The sequence below is a fragment of the Oryctolagus cuniculus genome, chromosome 2 (assembly GCF_051225735.1).
Source record: "Oryctolagus cuniculus isolate XC-2025 breed Fujian yellow rabbit chromosome 2, ASM5122573v1, whole genome shotgun sequence".
NCBI classification, from domain to species: Eukaryota; Metazoa; Chordata; class Mammalia; order Lagomorpha; family Leporidae; genus Oryctolagus; species Oryctolagus cuniculus.
Genome location: NC_142868.1, coordinates 162,408,260 through 162,433,742, shown reverse-complemented (window position 1 = coordinate 162,433,742; position 25,483 = coordinate 162,408,260). Strand labels below are relative to the sequence as shown.

The window sequence follows — 25,483 nt, the reverse complement described above, 5'->3', positions numbered from 1 at the left end:
TTTCTTTTGACTCAGAACAGAATAGCAGGGGCTAGTGTTCTGGCATAACAGGTTAAGCTGCCTCCTGAAATGCCTGCATCCCATATGGGCACCATTTCCAGTCCCAGCTGTTCCACTTCCAATCCAGCTCCCTGCTACCATGCCTGGGAAAGCAGAGGAAGACCTGCCACCCACATGGAAGACCTGGATGAAATCCTTGGCTCCTGGCTTCCAACTGGTCCAGCCATTTGGGGAGTGAACCAGTAGATAGAAGGTTTCTCTTTCCCTCTCTAACTCTGCCTTTCAAATAAATAAATCTTTTAAAATTATTTTATTTATTTATCTGAGAGGCTGAGTTACCGAGAGAGGGAGAGACAGAAAGATTTTCCATCTGCAAGGTCCCAAGCACTTGGGCCATCTTCTACTGCTTTCCCAGGACACAGCAGAGAGCTGGATGGGAAAGGAGCAACCAGGACTAGAACTGGCATGCATATGGGATGCTGGTGCCGCAGGCGGCACTGGCCCCCACAAAATAAAAATAAAATAAACAGGATAGCAGCACTGGTCTACATGGGAGCTTAGAAACACAGATTCTAATGCCCAAGTTCAGATCAACTATAATAGAATATGCATTTTAACAAGACCTCCACAGGGTTTTATATGCACATTCACCCTTGAGAGGCAACAGCGATCACCAGTTCTCAAATCTAAGCTAACACAACACAGATTACAGGGCACTATCCCCAGAATTTCTAACCATACAGGTCTGGAAAAGGGTGCAAAAATTTACATTTTGGGAGGCTGGTGTGGCACAATGGGTTAAGCCACCGCCTGCAACACCAGCATCCCATATCTGAGCTCTGGTTCAAGTCCCGGCTGCTCCATTTCTGATCCAGCTCCAGCTCCTTCCTAATGAGGTAGAAAGGTAAATGATGAGGGCACACTGCTTGGGCCCCTGCCACCTTCCTGGGAGACCCGGATGGAGTTCCAGGTTTCTGCCTGGCTCAGTCCTGGCTGTTGCAGGAATTTAGGGAATGAACCAGGAGATGGACGATCTCTCTGTCTCTCACTCTCTCTGTATCATTCTACCTTTCAAATAATTAAGGACATAATCTTAGGGGGAAAAATTTACATCTCCAACAAATTCTCAGATGATACTGATACTACTGATCTGGAGACTGTATTCTGAGAACCACTGGTTTGTGCCCTGGCTGTACATCAGAATCACCTGCGGAAATTTTAAACATGTGTTGGCATGTGGAGCTCACCCCTAGACCAATTAAACTAAAATCTCTTGGGATGCAGCCTAAGCTAGGTATTTTTAAAAGCTCCCCTGTCTAATCTTGGGTTTCTAATTTAGATAATTTAGGAGTGAGGGAGTGGAGTAGTAGTGAAAAGAAAACAGTATAGGATGCATGCTACTTAAATGATAGTACCATTATTACAACACATTATACTACAATTCCCTCCTTAAAAATCTGCTCCACCTAACTCTGACCTATAAATAAACATTACAAAGTTAACAGTGTACAGGTCTGTCCTAGGCTGTAATTCTCTAAAATAACCACAGTGGCAAACAAATGATATTTAGCTTGAAAAGTCACCGATGAAAAACATGTATTTGTGAGACAATAAATTCCTAAAGAATCAAAACTTCACTTAAAGAGTATTTGATTTGGTATAAAAGTAAGATCTTAAAAGAAGAAAATATATAAGAATATTATGAAGGCAAACCCGTAATATTAAATGTATTTTTTCATTTTCCCTGTTTTTTTTTTCTGATTATATAGATACTGATAAATCCTCATTGTAAAACATACACATACACACAAATGTATAATAAAGATATTAAAACTGAAAGCCAAAGTTCCTGAGTTAAAGCATTTTCAACATTTGAAGCTTTCCTAAATCTTTTTTCAAATTGTGAAATATTTCACCAAAAGTTAGAGAATATAAAAAATATCATGTGCCCACCAACCAGCTTACAAGTGAAACTCCCCATGTTCTACTCCCAGTTCCCATTCTTATCTCAATCCATGCCCCACGGCAAGTAGCCACTACCTCAAATTCCTGTGCTTATTCTATACTCTTAATATATCCATTGGTATTCACAAATCTATAGTTCTATTTTTCATATCTTAAATTTTATAACATTTGTTTAACACTGTACATATTTTGCAACTTGCTTTCTTTCTTACTATTACATGTTAGGAAGATTATCCATATTGATTGATATAGGTGGCTCAGATTGGGTAATTTTCACTGACATTTGATATCTCACTACCTGCGTATATTATTTTAGTTTTCCATTTTCTAGACGATGCAGATACTGTTTCCAAATTTTCACTGCCAGAAACAGTGCTTCAATTAACTTCTTGTGCCCACACAGGAGAGCTTTTCTAGGCCATGGATGTCTAGCAACAGAGTTGTCGAGTTGAAGAGAATCCCCAACTGTTCTCCACACTGCAATAAATGACACTTTTATATATAATGGGCAAACTGTTCAATATTTTACATGCTTGCTAACATCTGATTTGTCAAGACAAATGTTTGACAATCTGAAGGGTTCCCCTTTATGGCTTTAGTTTGTATGTTCCCCATTACTAGTGAGAATAATAGTTTTTTCCCCTTAATATATTGGTCTTTTGTGTTTCCTCTTCTGTGAATTTCCTGTTCATACCCCTTGTCTATTTTGTTGTTGTTTCTGTTGACTTTTAGGAGATGTTTATGTTTTACATTATTTACAGGTTATGTGCTGCATATCCCTGCTCCCTGCCTATGAATTGTCTATATTATTTACTGATTCTAATGTAACAGAAGTAATCCTTTCCTTTCCTTCATGTCTGCTGTTTCATTTCCGAAATGCCTGCAATTGTTGGGAGCTAAGAACTCAATCCAGGTCTCCTATTGTGGGTGGCAGGAACCCAACTACTTGAGCCAACACTGCCATCTCCAGGATGGGGATTAGCAGGGAGTTAGGGTTAGGAGCCACAGTTGGCTATGGAACCCAGGCCATCCAATGTGGAACTCTGGCATCTTAACTACCAGCTAAAGGCACACTCCTACAGTCACATTTTAAAGCCATTAAGTAGGGGCTGGCGCTGCGGTGCAGCGGGTTAAAGCCCTGACCTGAAATGTAGCATCCCATATGGGTGCTGGTTCTAGTCTTGGCTGCTCCTCTTCTGATCCAGCCCTCTGCTATGGCCTGGGAAAGCAGTAGAAGATGGCCCAAGTCCTTGGGCCCCTGCACCCATGTGGGAGACCTGGAAGAAGCTCCTGGCTCCTGGCTTCGGATTGGCGCAGCTCAGGCCATTGCAGCCATCTGGAGAATGAACCAGCGGGTGGAAGACCTCTCTCTCTGTCTCTACCTCTCTCTGTAACTCTGTCTTTCAAATAAATAAAATAAATCTTTATAAAAAAAAAAAGCCATATGTGAATTTTTCCAATTATCATAACTAATACTTCTAAACACTGAAAATTCCCTAAAGTTAGAGTAATTATGACTTTTGTGCTGATGTATGCAAACTGGAATCTGAGTAAAAACTGAAATGGATCTAGTTCCACTGCCAAGGTCAATGACATATAAAGAGTAAGCAAAAAAAGATAAAGGAAATTATATATACTACAATTAACAATTTAAGCCGGTGCCATGGCTCACATGGCTAATCCTCCACCTGTGGCGCCGGCACCCCGGTTTCTAGTCCTGGTTGGGGCGCCAGATTCTGTCCTGGTCACTCCTCTTCCAGTCCAGCTCTCTGCTGTGGCCCGGGAGTGCAATGGAGGATGGCCCAAGTGCTTGGGCCCTGCACCCACATGGGAGAAAGGAGGAAGCACCTGGCTCTTGGCTTTGGATTGGCGCAGCGCGCCAGCCGCAATACACCAGCTTAGGGGGTGAACCAATGGAAAAAGGAAGACCTTTCTCTCTGTCTCTTTCTCTCACTGTCTAACTCTGCCTGTCCAAAAAAAAAAAAAAAAAAAAAAAAATTAAAATATTATTGGTAAAAGTTTCTTCAAATCAAACTAAAATTCTTTATTTCTTTTAAAGATGAGTGCTGATGTTACAGAAGGGTATACTTTTCACTATACTTATTACACTATTGGTGATTTCTAAGAATCTAAGGAATCTAACACTAATATTTCAATGTGGGAAGCACAATTCATCCTGAAGGCAAAAAATACCCAGAATAGAAAACTTTTAAAACTTGAAGTTAAAAGAATAATTAGCAAATTCTAACACATCAGTTTGGTTCAGACTCCCAGTCAAGGTCAATTACTTATTTCCATTTAGTTAGATCTCTGCGTTGTAACAAATGCCTAAAATATCTTAAAAACAAGGTTAAGTCTGAATTTCATTCTTATTACCTTGTAGAGCAGAGATTTGGGTATGGCCTGTTATTCTGGGCCTTAGAGTCAAGTGAATAATGTGAATAATGCCTCAGTTTTAGAATAGTTTCCTATTTCACCGTTATGTTTTCTTTGCTTCAAAATATTGCTTTTGCTTTAGCAAAGAGGCAAAAATGTAAGCAAAAGTCAGGTAAAAGATTGTCCACGGGAGAGACCTTTTTTGTGTCCCACATGGCAATGACAAATAACGTAGAGATTACAAGATTTTAATCTTCTAAATTTTTGCTAATGGATTTTAGCAAACAATATAAAACAGATGAGGTACTTTACCTTTTACAAGCCTAAACTAAAATAGCATTTAATAATCCCTACATGTTAATGATAAAACAGTTTTTCAAAGATTAGTGTTACTGCTGAAGAGTCTTTTTTGTTTGTTTTAACCCAGAATTGATCCCACAGAGAGGGTGCTGAAATAAAATGCAAATTCCCATCTCTGGGGTTTTGCCATGAAAAATTTCAGCTGGGAAGACGATTTTCCTTTCACAGAGACTCCTCGTGGTCCACAATAATGAGGAATAAATATGGCCTGGATATAGAAGCCACTAAGGATTCCAAAAACTTATTTTGGATAACCATTTTATTCTCTGCCTCATCAAATGCTCTAACAGAGCACAAAAGGAGCAAAGAGGTTGTTCTGAGTCTTTCCCATGTTATTGCTTATGCTCATTACCAAATGGAGGTGTTAATGAGCATAAAAGTGTCTAAAACACAGTCCAAAAAAGAAACAAATATAAGTAAATCCAAATGATTTAAGTTGTGCTCTCAGGGTACAACAAGGCCAAGCGAAACCACTGTTCCCCATGTCCCACAGAACTCAACCCAGCCAACCCTGCCTCATCCTGCTCTCACCCTGGAGTGTTTTCTTGGGAGCAACACCAAGCCACTTTCCAGCAAAGTCTTTAGGGGTCAGTTAGGGATATGTTGTCATTTGACCACACTGGCGGCTTCTCTCTCCAGAAATAATGACAGGCATGTGTTTTTAAAATCAACTCTCCCCATTTTCTAAGACAAGGACTGGAGTGCTGCCTTTAGCATTTTAGCTGTTATTAAACCAAAAGTATTTTAGTTTCTATTGAAATAATACTATTATAGCTTCTATTATTTCATCTATTTAACATTCCTTCTTTGAATAACTTTTATTTTTTAAAACAACAACGTTTGTCCATTACTCATATCTTAAGTCACAAGGAAAGCATCAAATTCACACCAAGAACACCTAGAAGACCCACCTAAAAAGAAATTCAGTCCTACTGTGGTGGTACTGGTGGTATTAGAATTCCATGGTACCACGGCTTAAAATTAAGTAGTCAGTTGGCTAGGGGATGAAAATGGCACACATTTTACATTAATTTTTCCTAATGTATATTCACTATAGAAAGTTTAGGAGGGGAGGAGTAAAAAACAAGAAAATGAAATTCCCTAATCACACCAAGCAAAGATAAACACATGAGTCACAGGCCAGGTTTTCTTTCTTCCAATGTAAATGTGCTATCTATACTTGTTTTTTTGCTTGTTTGTTTTTAATTTGCTTATTTGAAAGGCAGTTATAGAGAGAGACAGAGAACCTTCCATCCGCTGGTTCATTCCCCAAATGGACACAAGGGCCACAGCTTCATTTAGGTCTTCCACCGGGGTGCAGGGGTCCAAGGCCTTGGGACATCTTCCACTGCTTTCCTCAGGCCATAAGTAGGGGGATGGATTGGAAGTGGAGCAGCCGGGACTCTCACCAACATTGCAGGCAGGGGGCAGCTTAAGCTGTTTTGCCACAACACCGGCCCCTCTATACTCATATTTTAAAAGTAAAATTAGTTTTACTCTGCACCAGAAAATTTGTTGCAATTTAAAAATAATAGTAAATGATTTCTCACGTTATTAAATCCTCCTTCAAAGCCCGATTTTTTAAAGGTTAATATTTCAACGGATGGGCGGATCATAATTCTTTCAAGTATCTCCTATTGTAGTTGCTTTTAAAAGTTTGCTATTGCAGTAAACTTGGGCAGCAGTTCTTATTATTGTCTTAGAACTAGCTAAAGGGAAAACAACCAGGTAAAAAAGGGATGCCTTTTTAAAAAATGCATCTTGATAGGCATTGACTACTTGCCAGAAATAGCAATTTATACTTTTACCTGCAATACATGGGAATGCTTATTTCACTGTTTCCTCATCTGCACAGATTTTATCATTTTATCACAACTTTACTCAACTATTAGACAGCAATAATAACATTTTAAAAAATATGTATTTATTTATTTGAAAGGCGGAGTTACAGAGAGGCAGACAGAGAGAGAGAGAGAGAGAGACAGAGAGAGAGAGAGACAGAGAGAGATATTCCCTCCGCTGGCACACTCTCTAACTGGCCATAACGGCTGGAGCTGGGCCAATCTGAAGCCAGGAGTCAGGAGCTTCTTCCAGGTCTCTCACATGGGTGCAGGGGCCCAAGGACTTGGGCCATCTTCCACTGCCTTCTCAGGCCACAGCAGAGAGCTGGATTGGAAGTGGAGCAGCCAGGACTCAAACCGGTGCCTTACCTGCTACGCCACAGTGCCAGCCCCAGGAATAACAACTTGTTTTGAGTTTCTTTAATAATGAGAAATTTATATTTCTTTTATGGTAAACTGTACATATATGTTCTTTTTATGTTCTATGTGAATGTTTTATATAAACCAACATATAAATGTGTACAAATCAAGAAGAAAAAAGTCAACAATAAAATGTTATATATTCATAAATAATTGTGGCCAATAATTTTCTCAGTTCATAATCTGGCCTTATATTTTTGTATTAACAAATGAGCCAACAAATTCACTGTAAGGTACAAATCCAAGGGAACTGAAAATGTACATCATAAAAACTTGTACACAAATGTTCAAAGCAGTATTATCTATAATAGCTGAAAACTAGAAATAATCTACATGTTTTGAACTGGTGAATGAATAAAACAAAATGTGATGTGTGTGTATATATATATATATGTATAAAATATATATGTATGCAGGCCGGCGCCGCGGCTCAATAGGCTAATCCTCCGCCTTGCGGCGCCGGCACACCAGGTTCTAGTCCCGGTCGGGGCGCCGGATTCTGTCCCAGTTGCTCCTCTTCCAGGCCAGCTCTCTGCTGTGGCCTGGGAGTGCAGTGGAGGATGGCCCAAGTGCTTGGGCCCTGCACCCCATGGGAGACCAGGAGAAGCACCTGGCTCCTGCCTTCGGATCAGCATGGTGCGCCGGCCGCAGCGTGCTGGCTGCGGTGGCATTTGGAGGGTGAACCAATGGCAAAAGGAAGACCTTTCTCTCTGTCTCTCTCTCTCACTGTCCACTCTGCCTATCAAAACAAAACAAAACAAAATATATATGTTTGCATGTCTGTCTATATATTTAAAATGGAATACTATCTGATCATTTAAAAAATGAAATACTGGGGCTGGCACTGTGGCATAGCAGGTAAGGCCAGTGCCTGTAGTGCCAGCATCCCATATGGGCGCTAGTTCGAGACCCAGCTGCTTTACTTCCGATCCAGCTCTCTGCTATGGCCTGGGAAAGCAGAGGAAGATGGCCCAAGTGCTTGGGACCCTGCACTCGCATGGGAGCTGCAGAGGAGGCTCCTGGCTCCCGGCTTCGGATCGGTGCAGCTCCAGCCATTGTGGCCATCTGGGGAGTGAACCAGCAGCTAGAAGACCCCTCTTTCTCTTTCTCTCTCTCTCTCTGCCTCTGCTTTCTGTAACTCTGCTTTTCAAATCAAATCAAATCAATCTTTAAAAAAAATGAAGTACTTATCCATGCTGCAATGCTGACCAACCTTGAAAGAAGGGAAAAAAGCCAATCACACAAGCCCACATATTGTATAATTCCAGGTATTTGAAATGTCCAGAGGCAAGTAGTTTAGTGGTTTCCTAAGGATGGGGAAGGAAGGGAGGTAGGAAGTGACTGCTAATAAGGTGATGAAAATTTTCACATATGAATATACTAAAAATCATTGACTTGTACATTTAAATGAATTTCAGAGCATGTGATTATATCTCAAGCTCTTCTGTATAAATACATCATGGTCTATTAATGCTTACAAGAAAGTGAATTTGTTTTATTCTCTAATTTTTAGAAAAATTTGTTCTACACCATATTTCTTGAAGTTATGCTGTTAAATAACATAGGGTGTCTGAGCAAATATATTTTCTTGGGCTACTATTTTTATTAATATGAAATAATCCTGCTTTGACTTATTTAATGAATTGTGCTGCAAATTATATTTCGCCTGACACCAACATTGCTGCAGATGATTTTTTTTCACTCATGGGGAATATTTTTACCAAACTTTTAATATCAATGTTGCTCATTTTCTTTAGAAGTATCAATTATACACAGATAACTTAGAGCTATATTTTACTTATAGAAGTCCAAGGTTCCATTAATATAGGAATTTAACACGTTCACTTTTCCCTATTAACTCGTCCTGTTTACTTATATCACTTTTATTTATTAAACTTCCTTGCTGTCTTTTCTTTGCCTTTGGTTGGAATGATAATAACATTTTATATTAAATATTGTGGTGGTTCTTCATATTTTTTCTTTTTTTTTTTTTAAAGATTTATTTATTTATTTATTTGAAAGTCAGAGTTACACAGAAAAGGAGAGGCAGAGAGAGAGGGAAAGAGGTCTTCCATCGTTGGTTCACTCCCCAGATGGCTAAAACGGCCAGAGCTGTGTCGATCTGAAGCTGGGAGCCAGGAGTTTATTTATTTGAAAATCAGAGTTACACAGAGAAGGAGAGGCAGACAGTTCTTCTATCCGCTGGTTCACTCCCCAGATGGCTGCAACAGCCAGACCTGTGTCGATCTGAAGCTGGGAGCCAGGAGTTTCTTCCGGGTCTCCCACGAGGGTGCAGGGGCCCAAGGACTTGGGCCATCTTTCACTGCTTTCCCAGGCCATAGCAGAGAGCTGGATCAAAAGTGGAGCAGCCAGGACACAAATTGGCGCCCATATGGGATGCTGACACTGCAAGCCAGGGCTTTAATCGCTGCGCCACAGCACCGGCCCCTCTTCATATATTTCAGATGATATTTTTAAAAATCAAATTCTAGAATTAATCACTATCTGATTCCTTACCACTTCTTTTTCATATACCCTCCCATGTTGATCTGATCTGATCCAAACACAGGTGGAGCACTGCTAATTTGAAAACTGGAAATCTGAAATGCTTCAGAATTGGAAGCTTTTTGAGCACAGACATATGGTACAAGAGGAAAATTCCACATTACAATACTTTGTTTCATGCACAGTATTATTTAAACATTATACAAAATTACATTCAGGCTACATATATAAGGTACATATAAAAATGAACTTTATGCTTAGATTTGGGTCTCAGCCCCAGGATACCTCATTACGTACGAGAAAATCTGGAAAACTCTAATGCACTTCTGATCCCAAGATTTCAGATAAGGGATATTCACTCTATATTCAAAGATCAACATAACAAAGATTAACATGACCAAGAAAGGCATTTGGCCCAGCAGTTAATATGCTGTTGAGACTCTTCCATCTCATGCAGAACTACCTGGGTTCAGACCCATTCTCAGCTTCCTGGTAATGCATACCCTAGGAGGCAGCAGGTAATGGTGCAAGCAGCTGGTCCCTGTCACCCATGCAGGAGACTGAGATTGAGTTCCTAGCTCCTGGCTTCAGCCCAGAACTGGTTTTAATGGGCTATTTGGGAACGAACCAGTGGATAGGAGATCTTTCTGTGTGGCTTTCCAAATCTATAAAATAAATTTTTTTTTTTTGACAGGCAGAGTGGACAGTGAGAGAGAGACAGAGAGAAAGGTCTTCCTTTGCCGTTGGTTCACCCTCCAATGGCCGCCACGGCCGGTGCACCGCGCTGATGCAATGGCAGGAGCCAGGTACTTATTCTGGTCTCCCATGGTGTGCAGGGCCCAAGTACCTGGGCCATCCTCCACTGCACTCCCTGGCCACAGCAGAGAGCTGGCCTGGAAGAGGGGGCAACCGGGAAAGAATCTGGCACCCCGACTGGGACTAGAACCCGGTGTGCCGGCGCTGCAAGGCAGAGGATTAGCCTAGTGAGCCGCGGCACCGGCTTAAAATAAATATTTTTAAAATGATATTTAAAGACTAACGTTTAGATTTTTAAAAAATCTATGAGACTCAAGGATAACATCTCACTGTGTATATGCACATGCGCATTATATATATATTTTTTGAAGATTAATTTATTTATTTGAAAGGCAGAGTTACAGAGAGGCAGAGAGAGTGTGTCTTTCATTTGCTGGTTCACTCCCCAAATGACTGCAACAGCCGGAGCTGGGCTGATGCAAAGCCAGGAACCAGGAGCTTCTTCCAGGTCTCCCATGTGGGTGCAGGGGCCCAAGGACTTGGGCCATCTTCCACTGCCTTCCCAGGCCTTAGCATAGAGCTGGATCAGAAGTGGAGCAGTTGGGACTCAAACCAGCATCCATATGGGATGCTGCCATTGCAGGCGGAAGCTTTACCCACTAAGCCACAGTGTCAGCCCCACATTACATGTATAATAATGGTTATCACTGTTTTCTATGTCTTTCCCTTCTTTGGACACACCCATTCCTTTTCAGACTGGAGTACTTCCATAAATTCTTTCAAAGAAAGTCTATAACAATCATAGAAGGTGAATCACTGCAGGTTCAAAAAGGTTTGTATTTTCCTTTCAAATTGATGGCTTGCCTGATTACAGAATTATGGTTTCAAAGTTATGAGTTCAAAAATGTTTTTCTTACAACTTCAAAACTATTGCATTTCTATCATTTATGTGTAGTTTTATCAATATCACTGATGTCAATCTCTTTCCTTTGTAGATAAAACTATTTTTGCTCTCTGTTCACCTTTAGTCAATTTCTCCTTATTACTGGTATTCTGAAATTTCATAGGAAGATTTTTTCAGTGTAGGCCTTTCTATTATTCTTTTATTCAGCACTCATTAAGAGTTTTCAAGGGGTTGGTGCTGTGGCACCGAGCTGTACCATGGCAAAGCAAGTTAAACCACTGCCTGCAGCACTGACATCCCATATGGGCACTTGTTCAAGTCCAGGCTGCTCCACTTTTGATCCCTGCTGATGTGCCTGGGAAAGCAAGTCCTTGGGCCCCTGCTACCCACCTAGGAGAACAGGATGTAGCTCCTGGCTCCTGGCTCCTGCCTAGCCCACACTCAGAAGATACAGCCATCTGGGGTGGAAGATGGAAGATCTCTCTCTCCCTCTCTCTCTGTAACTCTATCTTTTGATAAAATAAATCTTTAAAAAAGTTTTCAAAAGACTTCTCTATCTTCAGTTTGGAGAATTTTCCTTCTATTATCTGAGAGATTGTAACTGCCCTCCATTTTCTCAATTTGAATTTTCTATTTAATGGCTGTTGAAACTTTAGAGAAGTCATCCATATTGTGACTTTTCCTTCAATGTCTCTTGACAATATTTTAAAATTCTAATATAACTGATTAAACTCCTCCCACCTATGTTTGTTTTATAAACACAATAATCTTTCCTCTCTCTGTGAATATTAATTTTATTGATGTCAGAATATGTTGTGTATTCATTATTTCAATGTGTATTGTTTTTGTTCATTAAGTTTGGTGCCTCCGTTTTGTTTTTTTTTTGGCATAGGTTTTCTTCAAATCTTAAATGATTCTTAGTAATATGGTCATTTGAGAATCCCTGCTGTTTTTGTTTTTGCCTTCAGTGAAAATGTGGGAAATATGGGACATCCTGCTACATGTCATGTGTATGTTGGGAGTTTATCTTCTCAAAACAGCATGGTACTGGTACAGAAACAGATGGATAGACCAATGGAACAGAATTGAAACACCAGAAATCAATCCAAACATCTACAGCCAACTTATATTTGATCAAGGATCTAAAACCAATTCCTGGAGCAAGGACAGTCTATTCAACAAATGGTGCTGGGAAAACTGGATTTCCACATGCAGAAGCATAAAGCAAGACCCCTACCTTATACCTTATACAAAAATCCACCCAACATGGATAAAGATCTAAATCTACGACTTGACACCATCAAATTATTAGAGAACATTGGGGAAACTCTGCAAGATATAGGCACAGGAAAACTTCTTGGAAAAGACCCCAGAGGCACAGGCAGTCAAAGCCAAAATTAACTATTGAGATTACATCAAATTCAGAAGTTTCTGTACTGCAAAAGAAACAGGCGAGTGAAGAAGCAACCGACAGAATGGGAAAAAATATTTGCAAATTATGCAACCGATGAAGGATTAATAACCAGAATCTACAAAGAGATCAAGAAACTCTACAACAACAAAACAAACAACCCACTTAAGAGATGGGCCAAGGACCTCAATAGACATTTTTCAAAAGAGGAAATCCAAATGGCCACTGGACACATGAAACAATGTTAAGGATCACTAGCAATCAGGGAAATGAAATGAAAACCACAATGAGCTTTTATCTCACCCCGGTTAGAATGGCTTACATACAGAAATCAACTAACAACAGATGCTGGCGAGGATGTGGGGAAAAAGGGACACTAACCCACTGTTGGTAGGAATGCTAACTGGTAAAGCCACTATGGAAGTCAGTCTGGAGATTGCTCAGAAACCTGAATATAGCCCTACCATTCAACCCAGCCATCCCACTCCTTGGAATTTACCCATAGGAAATTAAATCGGCAAATGAAAGAGCCGTCTGCACCTTAATGTTTATTGCAGCTCAGTTCACAATAGCTAAGACATGGAATCAACCTAAATGCTCATCAATAGAAGACTGGATAAAGAAATTATGGGATATGTACTCTACAGAATACTATACAGCAGTAAAAAAAAATCCAGTCATTTGCAACAAAATGGAGGAATCTGGAAAACATCATGCTGAGTGAAATAAGCCAGTTCCACAGGGACAAATATCCTATGTTCTCCCTGATTGGTGACAACTAACTGAGCACCTAAAAGGGGACCTGTAAAAGTGAAATGGGGGAGTGCAGTGGAGGATGGCCCAAGTCCTTGGGCCCTGCACCCGCATGGGAGACCAGGAGAAGCACCTGGCTCCGGCTTCAGATCAGCGCGATGCGCCGGCCGCAGCGTTTGGCTGCGGCGGCCATTGGAGGGTGAACCAAAGGCAAAAGGAAGACCTTTCTCCCTGTCTCTCTCTCTTTGTCCACTCTGCCTGTCAAAAAAAAAAAAAAAAAAAAAAAAAAAAAAAAAAAAAAAAAAAAAAAAAAAGAAGAAGAAGAAGTGAAATGGATACTATGAGAAACAATGTCTTGATCAGCCCTTGTCCTGACTGTTGAGGAATAACTTACTATTTTATTCCTCTTAGTATTGTTTTGTTTTACTTAATACCATTGGTCAAACTCTTTAATTAACACACAATTATTCTTAGTCATTTAAATTTAACTGAAAAGTGATCCCTGTTAAATATAAGATTGGGAATAAGAAAGGGAAGAGATGTACAGTTTGGCACATGCTCACTCAGACTTACCCCTAATGGTAGAGCTAGAAATGTGCCAGGGGATTCCAATTCAATCCCATCAAGGTGTCATGTACCAATGCCATCTTACTTGTTAAAGTGATCAGTTTAAGTGCATAATTTATCAAAAAGGTTTAAGTGTCAAAGCGATTACATAAATAAGACTAGTGTCTGCAAATAATTGATAGAATTAAAAAGGGGAGAATGATCCTACATGGGAAGTGGGATACACAGCAGACTCATAGAATGGCAAATACCCTAAACAGCACTCTGGCCTCAGAATCAGCCCTTAAGGCATTCGGATATGGCTAAAAAGCCCATGAGAGTTTCGCAGGCATGGAAAAGCAAGACACTGTGGGGAAAAAAAAAAAAAAACAAAACCCTGAATTAAAGATCTCTGTGAATGAGATCCAAGCAGAAAGAACAGGCTATCAAAGAAGGCAATACCTTTCTCTGAAGGGAGAAGAGAACTTCCACTTTGAATATGGCCTTGTCTAAATAAGATTGGAGTTGGTGAACTCAAGAGGCTTCCATAGCCTTGGCAGCTCATGACAAGAGCCTTGGGTGATTACTGACACTATAAACAAGAGTGTCAATTGTTAAATTAACAACGGGAGTCACTGTGCACCTGCTCCCCATGTAGGACCTCTGTCTTTAAAGTGTTGTACTATGCGATAATGGTAAAACTACTACCCAAACAGTACTCTATACTTTGTGTGTCTTTGTGGGTGCAGTCTGCTGGAATCTTTATTTAGTATAAACTAAGTTGATCTTCTGTATATAAAGATAATTGAAAATGAATCATGATCAAGAATGGGATGGGAAAGGGAGTGGGAGATGGGATGGTTGTGGATAGGAGGGAGGTTATGGGGGGAAAAGCCACTAAAATTCAAAAGTTGTACTTTGGAAATTACATTTATTAAATAAAGGTTAAAAAAATAAAATAAAATAAAGAAAATGTGGGAAATATGGGACATCCTGCTACATGTCATGTGTATGTTGGGAGTTTATCTTCTCAGGAGGAGGCCCCGTGAGTCCTGACGATTAAAAGCCTCTTGATGTATTTCTAAGTTTTGTTGGGCAATGTTAGAATCAGTGCTGTGGCCTGAAATCAGGGTCTATTAAGGAAGGGGTTAGAGTGGATCTAGCAGGTTTCCATGCATCTTCTTATGTGATACTACAGGGCCCCTTCCCATTACTAGAATGTAACTCTGGTTTGACTTACCTAAAACTGCATCCACTTAAACACTATTGATCTGTACATGTTGTTAAGTTTTAGCTCTACCAGATTTTTACTTTTCTGTGGGTGTGACTGCTTATATTTATTATCCTTCAGGAATTCCTGAGATTTCCATCCACTAATGGGACCCATTCTCGTTTTCAAAGGATATTTCCGATGTAGTAATAATACATATGCGTCTATTTAGGCATAAACATACATGTATACCTTTTCTGTAATCTCATAGAATTTGAGTTTGTGGCTATGCTGTTGTTTGGGTAGTGTACTTAAAGATTATCAAGGGCTCAGTCTACTATCTTAATCACTTTCTCAGTTTCATTATCTGCTAAGCAGTATGTCCTCCAACATTAATATGGTTATTTCTCTTCATCTCAGACTTGAATAGCAAACTCCTATTTGGCTCTTCATTTGCATTATTTATAAGTATCTCAAACTTAACATATCCCAAACTGAATTAATGATCTTACTACATCAAATCCACCCTACTTAGGCATTATCCATACATCAGAACCCTTGTGGCAAATTCTTCACAATTCTCATTCCTTCACTTAGCACCAAGTAATCCCTACAAAATAGACTTCATTTCTTTCCATCTTTACTGGCATTAACTTTGCCCAAGGAACCACCACCTCTCACCCAGGCTAGTGTAATACCCTCCTAATTGGCCCAACTGCTTCTTGTCTCCCTTGCTTTCTCTTCCATTACTTCTCACTGCTATTAGAATGAATCCCAACTTTTTTACAAAAGTTTTTTACTGTGAATCTGAATCTAGAGGCTGAGTCTCTGCTATTTACTTAGAGTCCTTGTTGATGCCAACAGCTTATGGGTTTGCCTGGGTGCTATTACTACGAAATCTTTTCTTTATCCCACTGCCTTGCTGAGATGCTCCTTACTACAATGCCTGTATCATAAAACCTCTATAGTTATACTCTTCAAATCTCAGGCTTTTCTATTTACTTGTAGCTAGATCATTCCTTTTAGCAACCATCTTCCCCAAATAAACAAGTCCAGCTAAAGGTCTGAATGTCTCTTGCCCAATTAAAATGGGACTATTTCCAGTTGAGTCTCCATATTTGACAGCTTAGTCCAATTTTTGCCACTGTGTGATCCTGGGTAAGAATCATACCTACTGTAGAACACAGCCTCTTTTTCTGTCAAATAAGAGAATAGGATTGTCAAGATTTCTAAGATCTCTTCTATTTCTAGGAGTTACATTCCATGATCTAATATATTTCTTTAGAAAAAGAGTAGCAGAGTACCCTTTACCCAAATCCCATGAAAATTAAAAAGCGAATCATACTCTATTGCAGATTTAAGAAGGACATTCATCAAAGCAGAAAAAAATTTGATGCAAACGTTCTGGAGACAACTTAAGCCCCACATTCCCTTCTACTATCTCCATGGATTCATTTTACCTTGATTTAGGGCTATCCTCAACTACCCAAAGAGCATATATAACCTGAAGAATTTAAAATACAGTAACAAAAGTAAAAAGTACCACTATTATTACTATTGCTACTACAACACAAGACAACCATTGGATGGGTTTAAGCTATACTGGGCAATGACCAAAAATTAACTACAATAATCAAATAGGGATGGAAAATACAAGAAAACATAAGAGAGAGTAGCTACCAAAGGTTCTTCCTGAAAGATCAGCAAAGATTAACTGTTCATACTTGTTTATAAAAACAGATAGCATGTCCCCTTTGTTCCATATCCTCTCCAGTTTTATAATAACATTAAAAGAAGAGATGTTTCAAATTAAGTTACTAGTTTGACCTAATGTTTTAATAGTTTTTAAATCTGATTACACTCAGTTTTAAGCCCTGGTCAAAATTCCTACACCAGAGGGGAATAAAAAAAAAGTCTCTCCTTCCCTAATAACTTAGAACTAACTACCTTACCACAAACTGTGTAACCTTTGAACATGAGAATCTATTCTCAGTGACACTTAATTACTACGCCAGGTTTGAGTAGTCCTCTTTGTATTATTGATGGATTTCATAAATTAAATGATCCACATTGCTTTACCTGATACATTCCAACTCCAATGTGCTTCGGCTCAATTTTCACTAGCTCAGCTAATGGATCTTGTACACGCCTTGCTATGGAAACTGAAAAACAGAATCAGAAAACAAGTATGACTTAATGTGAAATGCAGGACTCACATAATTGCTTACATTAGATTCTTAAAATGTAAGTACTTAATCCTGTCCCTCCTCTCCATTTCATCTCCCCAAAAGTCTGACAATTTAAGTTTCAAAGTTGCTTTTTCTTCCCCACACAAAAAGAGACTGCAAAATTTCAGGATTAATTATATGATTCGAACTCCTTAAAATTCCTGAGCACAAATAGGGTTTAGATTTAGAAAAATGAATGAAACAACCAGTCCCTATATTTATACAATTATCTGTTCATTCTTTACATAGAGCATTATAGTGTAGGCTCTACTTTAAAAAGCACGCAGAACTTTGCTCTACTAAAATAAGCCTGCATTATTATAAATGATTTAAATTTATAATCAGGGGCCGGTGCTGTGGCACAGTGGGTTAACGCCTTGGCCTGAAGAGCTGGCATCCCACATGGAACCGGTTCGAGACCTGGCTGCTCTGCTTCTGATCCAGCTCCCTGCTACGGCCTGGGAAAGCAGTAGAAGATGGCCCAGGTCCTTGGGCCCCTGCACCCACGTGGGAGACCCGGAAGAAGCTCCTAGCTCCTGGCTTCGGATCAGCACAGCTCTGGTCATTGCAGCCAATGGGTTGTGAACCACTGGATAGAAGACATCTCTCTTTTTCTGCCTCTCCTCTCTCTGTGTAACTCTTTCAAATAAATAAGTAAATCTTTAAAAAAATAAATTTATAATCAAATATGCTTACTGAGGCTACATCCCACTAATAATGAATAACTGATGGAATCACAATATAGCTGGAGACTGAGGTCAGCTGGTCAGTAAGCACACATCGCAAGATGGTACTGGGAGGGGCTGTCGAGTCTCACTTGTTGCCTCTTAATGCTCATATGACTCCAATCGCATCCCTTTCTTGACCATCACAATCCATATTCAAGAGATTTCAGGATTAACTCCGAACACTCCTTTATATGTGCACAATTTTACTTGGCCACAAATTACTAACATCAATTTTTTAACCAAATATTTTTTAAAGATTTTTTAAAAAGTTATTTATTTGAGAGGTAGAGTTAAGACAGTGAGAGGGAGAGATGGAGAGATATTTCTACCGTTGGTTCACCCCTCAAACGGCTGCAACAGCTGGAGCTATGCTGACCTGAATCCAGGAGCCAGAAGCTTCCTCCAGGTCTCCCATGTGGGTTCAGGGGCCCAAGGACCTGGGCCATCTTCTACTGCTTTCCCAGGCCACAGCAGAGAGCTGGATTGGAAGAGGAACAACCGGGACTAGAACCTGGTGCCCATATGGGATGCCGGTGCTGCAGGCGGAGGATTAACCTACTGTGCCATGGCACTGGCCCCTTTAACCAAATATTACTATAATTTCATATCTAATTTAGTTTGCAAGTTAGATTTAGTTAGAAAAAAGATCTTCATTATGACTTACAGAAATGTCTGATGGTAGTTCTCCCCACCTTGAAATAACTTACATTGAGTCCTTACATATGAACAGCATCCATTTTGTAAACAAAAGGAATCTAATCAGTGTCACCTACTCACATAGGTTGGGAAACTCTGTTAAATGTTTAAGGCAGCAACAGAAGCCACCTTTTGGACGGGATGATTGGATCACTGATCTTTGCCACCTCTCTCACCAGAGATAAGATTCACTGTGAACACTGCATGAACATTCATGTCTTTCTCATTCCTTTATTATTTTTTAAAGATTTATTTATTTATTTGAAAGAGTTATATAGAGAAGGGAGGCAGAGAGAGAGAGAGAGAGAGAGAGAGAGAGAGAGAGAGAAAGGTTTTCCATTCACTGGTTCACTCATCAATTGGCCACAATGGCCAGAGTTGTGCCAATCCGAAGCCAGGAGCCAAGAACTTCTGGGTTTCCCACACGAGTGCAGGGGCCCAAGCACCTGGGACATTTTCTACTGCTTTCCAAGGCCATAGCAGAGAGCTGGAGAGGAAGCAGAGCAGCCAGGACTTGAGCTGGCGCCCATATGGGATGCCGGCACTGCAGGCGGCGGCTTTACCTGCTTGCCACAGCTCCGGCCCCCATATCCTTTATTATTATGTCTAACATATAATGATAGTGGCAGCCTGCCAAGCAAGCTTGAAGAACAATAAGTTGGTGTCAGACAATCTGTTTATCTCTTGCAGAGAAGAGACTGACAATTTTAAGGCTTTCAGATACACCTTTTTTATCAAAAATCACGACAGGTTAATTAGTACAAGATCTCAGGTTATAGGTGAAACATTTTCCTCTGATAACCAGTATTAGTGTATAATTATGAATTGAAAAAAGTGTCAGCAATGTGCTTGAATTTCTCTAATGCAAATATTCTTTATACTTGCCTTTAAATTAACAAATTATGATTTTCAAACAATTTAAACACTGCCAAAGTATTTTCAGAGTTAAAAACCACAGTAGTAAACTAAACTAACAATTCAGGCATCATGGAGGGGTGTATGGCCCAGCAGTTAAGAAAACATTTAGGATGCCTGCATCCCATACTGGAATCCCTGGGCTCAAGTTCTGGCTCCACTTCCAATTCCAGCCCCTGCTAATGCACAACCTGGGAGGAAACAGGTGATAGCCTAAGTATTTGGGTGTCTGTCACCCATGTGGGAGACCCAGACGGAGTTCCAGGATCCTGGCTTTGAATTGGTCTTGCCCTTGCTGCTGAGGGCATTTGCAGTATGAACCAGTGAATGAAGATACCTCTTCTCACCTGCCCCAACCTGCTCCAAAAAAGAATCAGAACATTTACTGTGTAGGAAAGCAGTATTAGAAATTCAATAAAAAATATGTCAATAGTGAGTAAATCCTGAAATCGACCCGTACAGAAAACACACATTTTGAAAATCTAAACTTAGAAACAGTTTAGAAGCTGTATAATTTGGTGAGTTTGGATACTCATATTTAGCATATACAGAAAAATTTTAAACTATTTTTTACCTGGCTCCCTTTAAAATAGTTCACTGCTAGTGAACTATTACCTTTTACCTTATATTATTAAGTGCAACCAAACAGTGGAGTGGAAATGAAGATTTCTAAGTGGCACATGTGTTAATTCTAAGCTAACAATAACAATTGTACTGTAAATTCTGAGTCTCTGGAGTAGTAATAGTGTCCCCAGTAAACAACCTTGAGAGGGGCTCTAACGTCTCTAGAATCATGACTCTTCTGTTAGATGTTCATAGCGTAAAAAGCCTAGCGTGGAAGGCACAGGAGGCAAGGGGAGAGATAAATGAACAACTTTTGGGGTAGAATCCTAAAGTTACATGTTCAGGCTTCAGGAAGAAGATGGTGCTGGCAGCATCACTAAAGAAGAAGCATGGAATAGACAGTGATGATGGAGAGCTCTGGGTCAAGAATGGCCAGGCTGACAGCAGCTTCTCAGAAATGAGAGAGAGAGAAATGGCTCAGGAAGAGGGAAGTCTAATGGATTGCTGATAAAGAGAATTAAGAGAGTAAGAGCTGAAGCCTGAGGATATGGGGAACATCTACATTTGGAGACAGAGAAGAAAAGGAAGAAACAGTGAAAGAGGCAGAGAATGAATGGTGAAAAAAATCTGTGGAAACTGTAAACAAAGTTACCAAGTGCACTTTAATTTTGACTTCTGGATAAACACACAAGAGAAATGTAAGCATATGTCCATATAAAATCTTATATATGAATGTTCACAGCATCATGCATATGGCATAAAAAATAAAAACAACCCTAACAGCCATCAACTGATAAATAAAGTGTTGCATACCCATATAATAGAGTATTATTTGGCAATAAAAAGAAATGAAGTCCTAACACATGCTACAGCATAGGTGAACTTTGAAAACATTGTATTTAGTGCAAGAAGTCAGTCACAAATTTTATGATATGAATCCATTCATTTGAAATACCCAGAACAGGGTTCAGAATGGAACTGACTGCTAATTGGCATGATTTTCTTTTTTTTTTTTTTTAAGATTTATTTATTTGAAAGGCAGAGTTAAAGAGAGGGAGAGGAAGAAGAGAGGGAGGGGGAAGGGGAGCAGGAGGGGGAGAGGGAATCATCATCTGCTGGTTCACTCCCCAAATGGCCGCAATGGCCAGACTTGGGCCAGACAGAAGCCAGGAGCCAGGAACAACTTCTGCATCTCGCACGTGGGTGCAGCGGCCCAAGCAACTTGGGCCATATTCTATTGCTTTCCCAAGCACATTAACAGGGAGCTGGACTGGAAGTGGAGAAGCCAAGACTCAAACTGGCACCCACATGGGATGCCAGCATTGCAGGCAGCAACTTTACCCAATATACCACAATGCTGGCGCCCAAAGTTTTCTTTTTGAGGTGATGACCGGTTTCTAAAATTGGATGTGGTGATGGTTGTACAATTCAGACTATACTAAAAAACATGGACTTCTTCATGTTAAAAGGGCAAATTATATGTTATACAAATTATATCTGAATACAGCTATTACATATTTTCAAAATGCATGATGTCCAAATGTATGCCAAATACTATTATTCCCACATATGACACCCACAATTCATTGTATCACTGATATTATTTACCACTGTATTTTAGTGATTCGATTCAGCCAAGAGAGAGAGAGAAGATATAAATAGGAGACTTTTAAAAGTCTGTGGGGCCGGCGCCGTGGCTCGATAGGCTAATCCTCCGCCTGTGGCGCCGGAAAACCAGGTTCTCATCCCAGTTGGGGTGCTGGATTCTGTCCCAGTTGCTCCTCTTCCAGTCCAGCTCTCTGTTATGGCCTGGGAGTGCAGTGGAGGATGGCCCAAGTGCTTGGGCCCTGCACCCGCATGGAAAACCAGGAGAAGCACCTGGCTCCTGCCATCGGATCAGCGCGGTGCGCCGGCCACAGCGCACTGGAGCGGCCACTGGGGGGAGAATCAACGGTAAAGGAAGACCTTTCTCCCTGTCTCTCTCACTGTCCACTCTGCCTGTCAAATGGCCAGCACTGCACCGATCCAAAGACAGGAGCCAAGTGCTTCCTCCTGGTCTCCCATGAGGGTGCAGGGCCCAAGCATTTGGGCCATCCTCCACTGCCCTCCTGGGCCACAGTAGAGAGCTGGACTGGAAGAGGAGCAACCAGGACTAGAACCCAGCGCCCACATGGGACGCCGGTGCTGCAGGCAGAGGATTAACCAAGTGAGCCACGGTGCCAGCCCCGAGCTCAGTTTCTTTAGGGATTGCCACTTGTGTTGGTCAGAATCTTCTCATCTGCTCAGAAGGGTCATTCTCCTGCAAGGTCTCCACAACAGGAAGTATTTCATGAATGCCCTTTTTGTCAGCAGGTATCCCCACTGGCTCTCGTATGCCGCCTCTTCCACTGTTTAACCCTCACCAGAGAGCAAATCTGCAGTCTTCTGCAAAGGAGCAAAAGTACAGTTATGCAGCTGTGTGGAAGAAGTCTAAATTACTGTTGGTGTTGTTATTTTACTGCAGGGAAATTCACATAATATAACCATTTTAAAGTGTAGAGATCAGTGCTACTTAGTCTACTTACAATGCTCTGCCATCGTATCTATCAAGTTCAAAACATTTACGCTGTGCCAAAAGACAACCTGCAAGCATGTTCCACTAAGCAGTCACTCTCCAGTCATGTCTCTCCCCAGAGTCCTGGCAATCACCAATTGACTTTCTGCTTCTACAGATTGGGCTATTCCGTACATTTCACATAAATGCTATCATGTCCTATATAGTCTTTTGTCACTGGCTTTGTTCACTTAGTGTAAAGTTTTCAAGGTTCATCCACGTTGTAGTATGTAACAGTACTTCACCCATTCTATAACTAATATTCTATTATATGGATATATCACATATTGCTTATTCATTCATCTCCTGATGGACATATGTGTTGTTTCCAGGTTTTGGCTACTGTGAACAGTACTACTATGAGCATTTGTATAGAAGATTTAGTCTGAATTCCTGTTTTCCAATTCTTTGGCATATATAAAAAAGAAGCAGGTCAAATATAGAATTATGATCTAGCAATCCTTGAGTATGTGTATGATCTAGCAATCCATGTGTGTGTGTGTATGTGTGTGTGTGTATATGCTAGGTCATAAGTCTATATTTGACTTGTTTTTCTTTCTTTTTTTACTTTCTAAACAGACTTTCAATCAATCCTCTCATTTTAAACCCACGTGCAATCTTCTCAAAATACCTCCAAAGGTACTTGATGTCATTTCCTGAACCATAATCCATGTCATTTAAACTGGATAGATCAATCAGTAGCAGATGGATAATATTCAAGAATTTATTATGGATTTCTGATTTAAAATAGAAGATTAAGTATACCTTTTATTTTTTCCCTCCCTTCTGAAATCCCTTAAGATAGAAGTAACGTTGTAAGTCCACCGGGGCAAAAAGAATGAGAGAGAAGATAACAACAAAATCTGAAGCTTGAAATCCAATGAGTAATAAGGTACCTAGACAGCTTGAGAAAGATGAATCCCAAGATCGCATTGTAGAAAATAGACTAAGAGAGACAAAGAAAGATTTTTCCAACCACTGGTTCCCTCCCCAAATGCCCACAACAGCTCGGGCTAGGCTAGGTCAAAGCTAGGAGGCCAGAACTCAATGCAGGTCCTCCACTGGGGTGGCTGGGACCCAAGTACTTGAGTCATCATCTGTTGTCTCCTAAAGTGTGCAATACAGGAAGTAGATTCAGAAGTGGAGCTGGGTGGGACCCATATGGAATGAGGGTATCTCAACCACTGTCTCAACCAAATTCCTGCAGAGAACACACTCTTTTAGTACCAACTTGGGAAGTCTGAAGGGCCGGTGCTGTACCATAGCAGGTTAAGGCCCTGGCCTGAAGTGCCAGCATCCTATATGGGCACCAGTTCGAGTCCCGGCTGCTCCTCTTCCAGTCCAGCTCTCTGCTGTGGCCTGGGAAAGCAGTAGAAGATGACCCAAGTGCTTGGGACCCTGTACCCAGGTGGGAGACCCGGAAGAAGCTCCTGGCTCCTGGATTCAGACTGGTGCTGCTCCAGCTATTGTGGCCATCTGGGGAGTGAACCATCAGATGGAAGACCTCTCTCTCTCTCTCTACCTCTCTCTGTGACTCTGTCATTCAAATAAATAAAATGAATCTTTAATAAAGTATCACTTCATTAAAATATTTAGATACACAAATATGTACATGTGTGTTCTCTTTAAGAATTAGTTTCCATCTGCTATTTAGGACATCTGCCAGCACTCTGGCCTCAGAATCAGCCCTAAAGGCATTCGGAGCTGGCTGAAAAGCTCATGAGAGTATTTCAGACATGGAAAGCCAAGACACTCTGGCAAAAGATCTCTGTGAGTGAGATCCCAGTGGAAAGAACAGGTCATCAAAGAAGGAGGTACCTTTCTCTGAAGAGAGGAGAGAACCTCCACTTTGACTATGACCTTGTCTAAACAAGATAAGAGTCGGAGAACTCAGAGGGCTTCCATAGCCTTGGAAACTCATGACTGGAGCATAGGGAGATTACTGATGCCATAGACAGGAGTGTCAATTGGTAAAGTCAACAACAGGAGTCACTGTGCACTTGCTCCTCATGTAGGATCTCTATCCTTAATGTGCTGTACATTGAGATTTAATGCTATAACGAGTACTCAAACAATATATTTCACTTTGTGTTTCTATGGGGGTGCAAACTGTTGAAATCCTTACTTAATGCATACTAAACTGATCCTCTGTAAAAAAAAAAAAAAGAAATTATCAATTCCCAACTTGACTCTCACTGGGATTAAACATGACAATAGGTCTGCTCTGATTTCATCATCATTTAAAAAAAAATCATCTATTATTTTTCACTTTATTTTTCTGTGTGGGAGCAAACTGTTGAAATCCATACTTAATGTATACTAAGCTGATCTTCTGTATATTAAGATAATCGAAAATGAATCTTGATGTGAATGGAAGGGGAGAGGGAGTGGGAAAGGGGAGGGTTGTGGGTGGGAAGGACGGTATGGGGGGAAGCCATTGTAATCCATAAGTCGCACTTTGGAAATTTATATTCATTAAATAAAAGTTTAAAAAAAAAAGAACTAAAAAAAAATTTAGTTTCCATCTGTAAATATCTCATATGGCAATTGTAAGGGTAAAATTAAAAATATCCTGGAAATGTATTTATCACAATGTTTCACATATACTAAGTGCTTAAAAAAGATTAGTAGTAGCAATCCCCATGATGATTATTGTTTCTACTCCCCATATCATTACTATACTATTACAATGCAAGCACCAAAGAGCACTTG

The 25,483-nt window shown here is 40.3% G+C and overlaps 1 protein-coding gene across 11 annotated transcripts in view; it reads right to left on the bottom strand.

The window, feature by feature from the left end:
• The window catches only part of SRBD1 (S1 RNA binding domain 1), a 256,608-nt gene that overhangs the window by 80,706 nt on the left and 150,419 nt on the right, over positions 1-25,483 (bottom strand). For all 11 annotated transcript variants that reach the window (XR_016230405.1, XR_016230404.1, XR_016230403.1 and 8 more), the window contains one exon: positions 17,127-17,209. Coding sequence is in view for 6 of the 11 variants with exons in the window: in XM_008254454.5 (XP_008252676.3) it covers positions 17,127-17,209 (83 nt within the window). In the remaining 5 variants the exon portion in view is untranslated. The remainder of the gene's footprint in view (positions 1-17,126; positions 17,210-25,483) is intronic.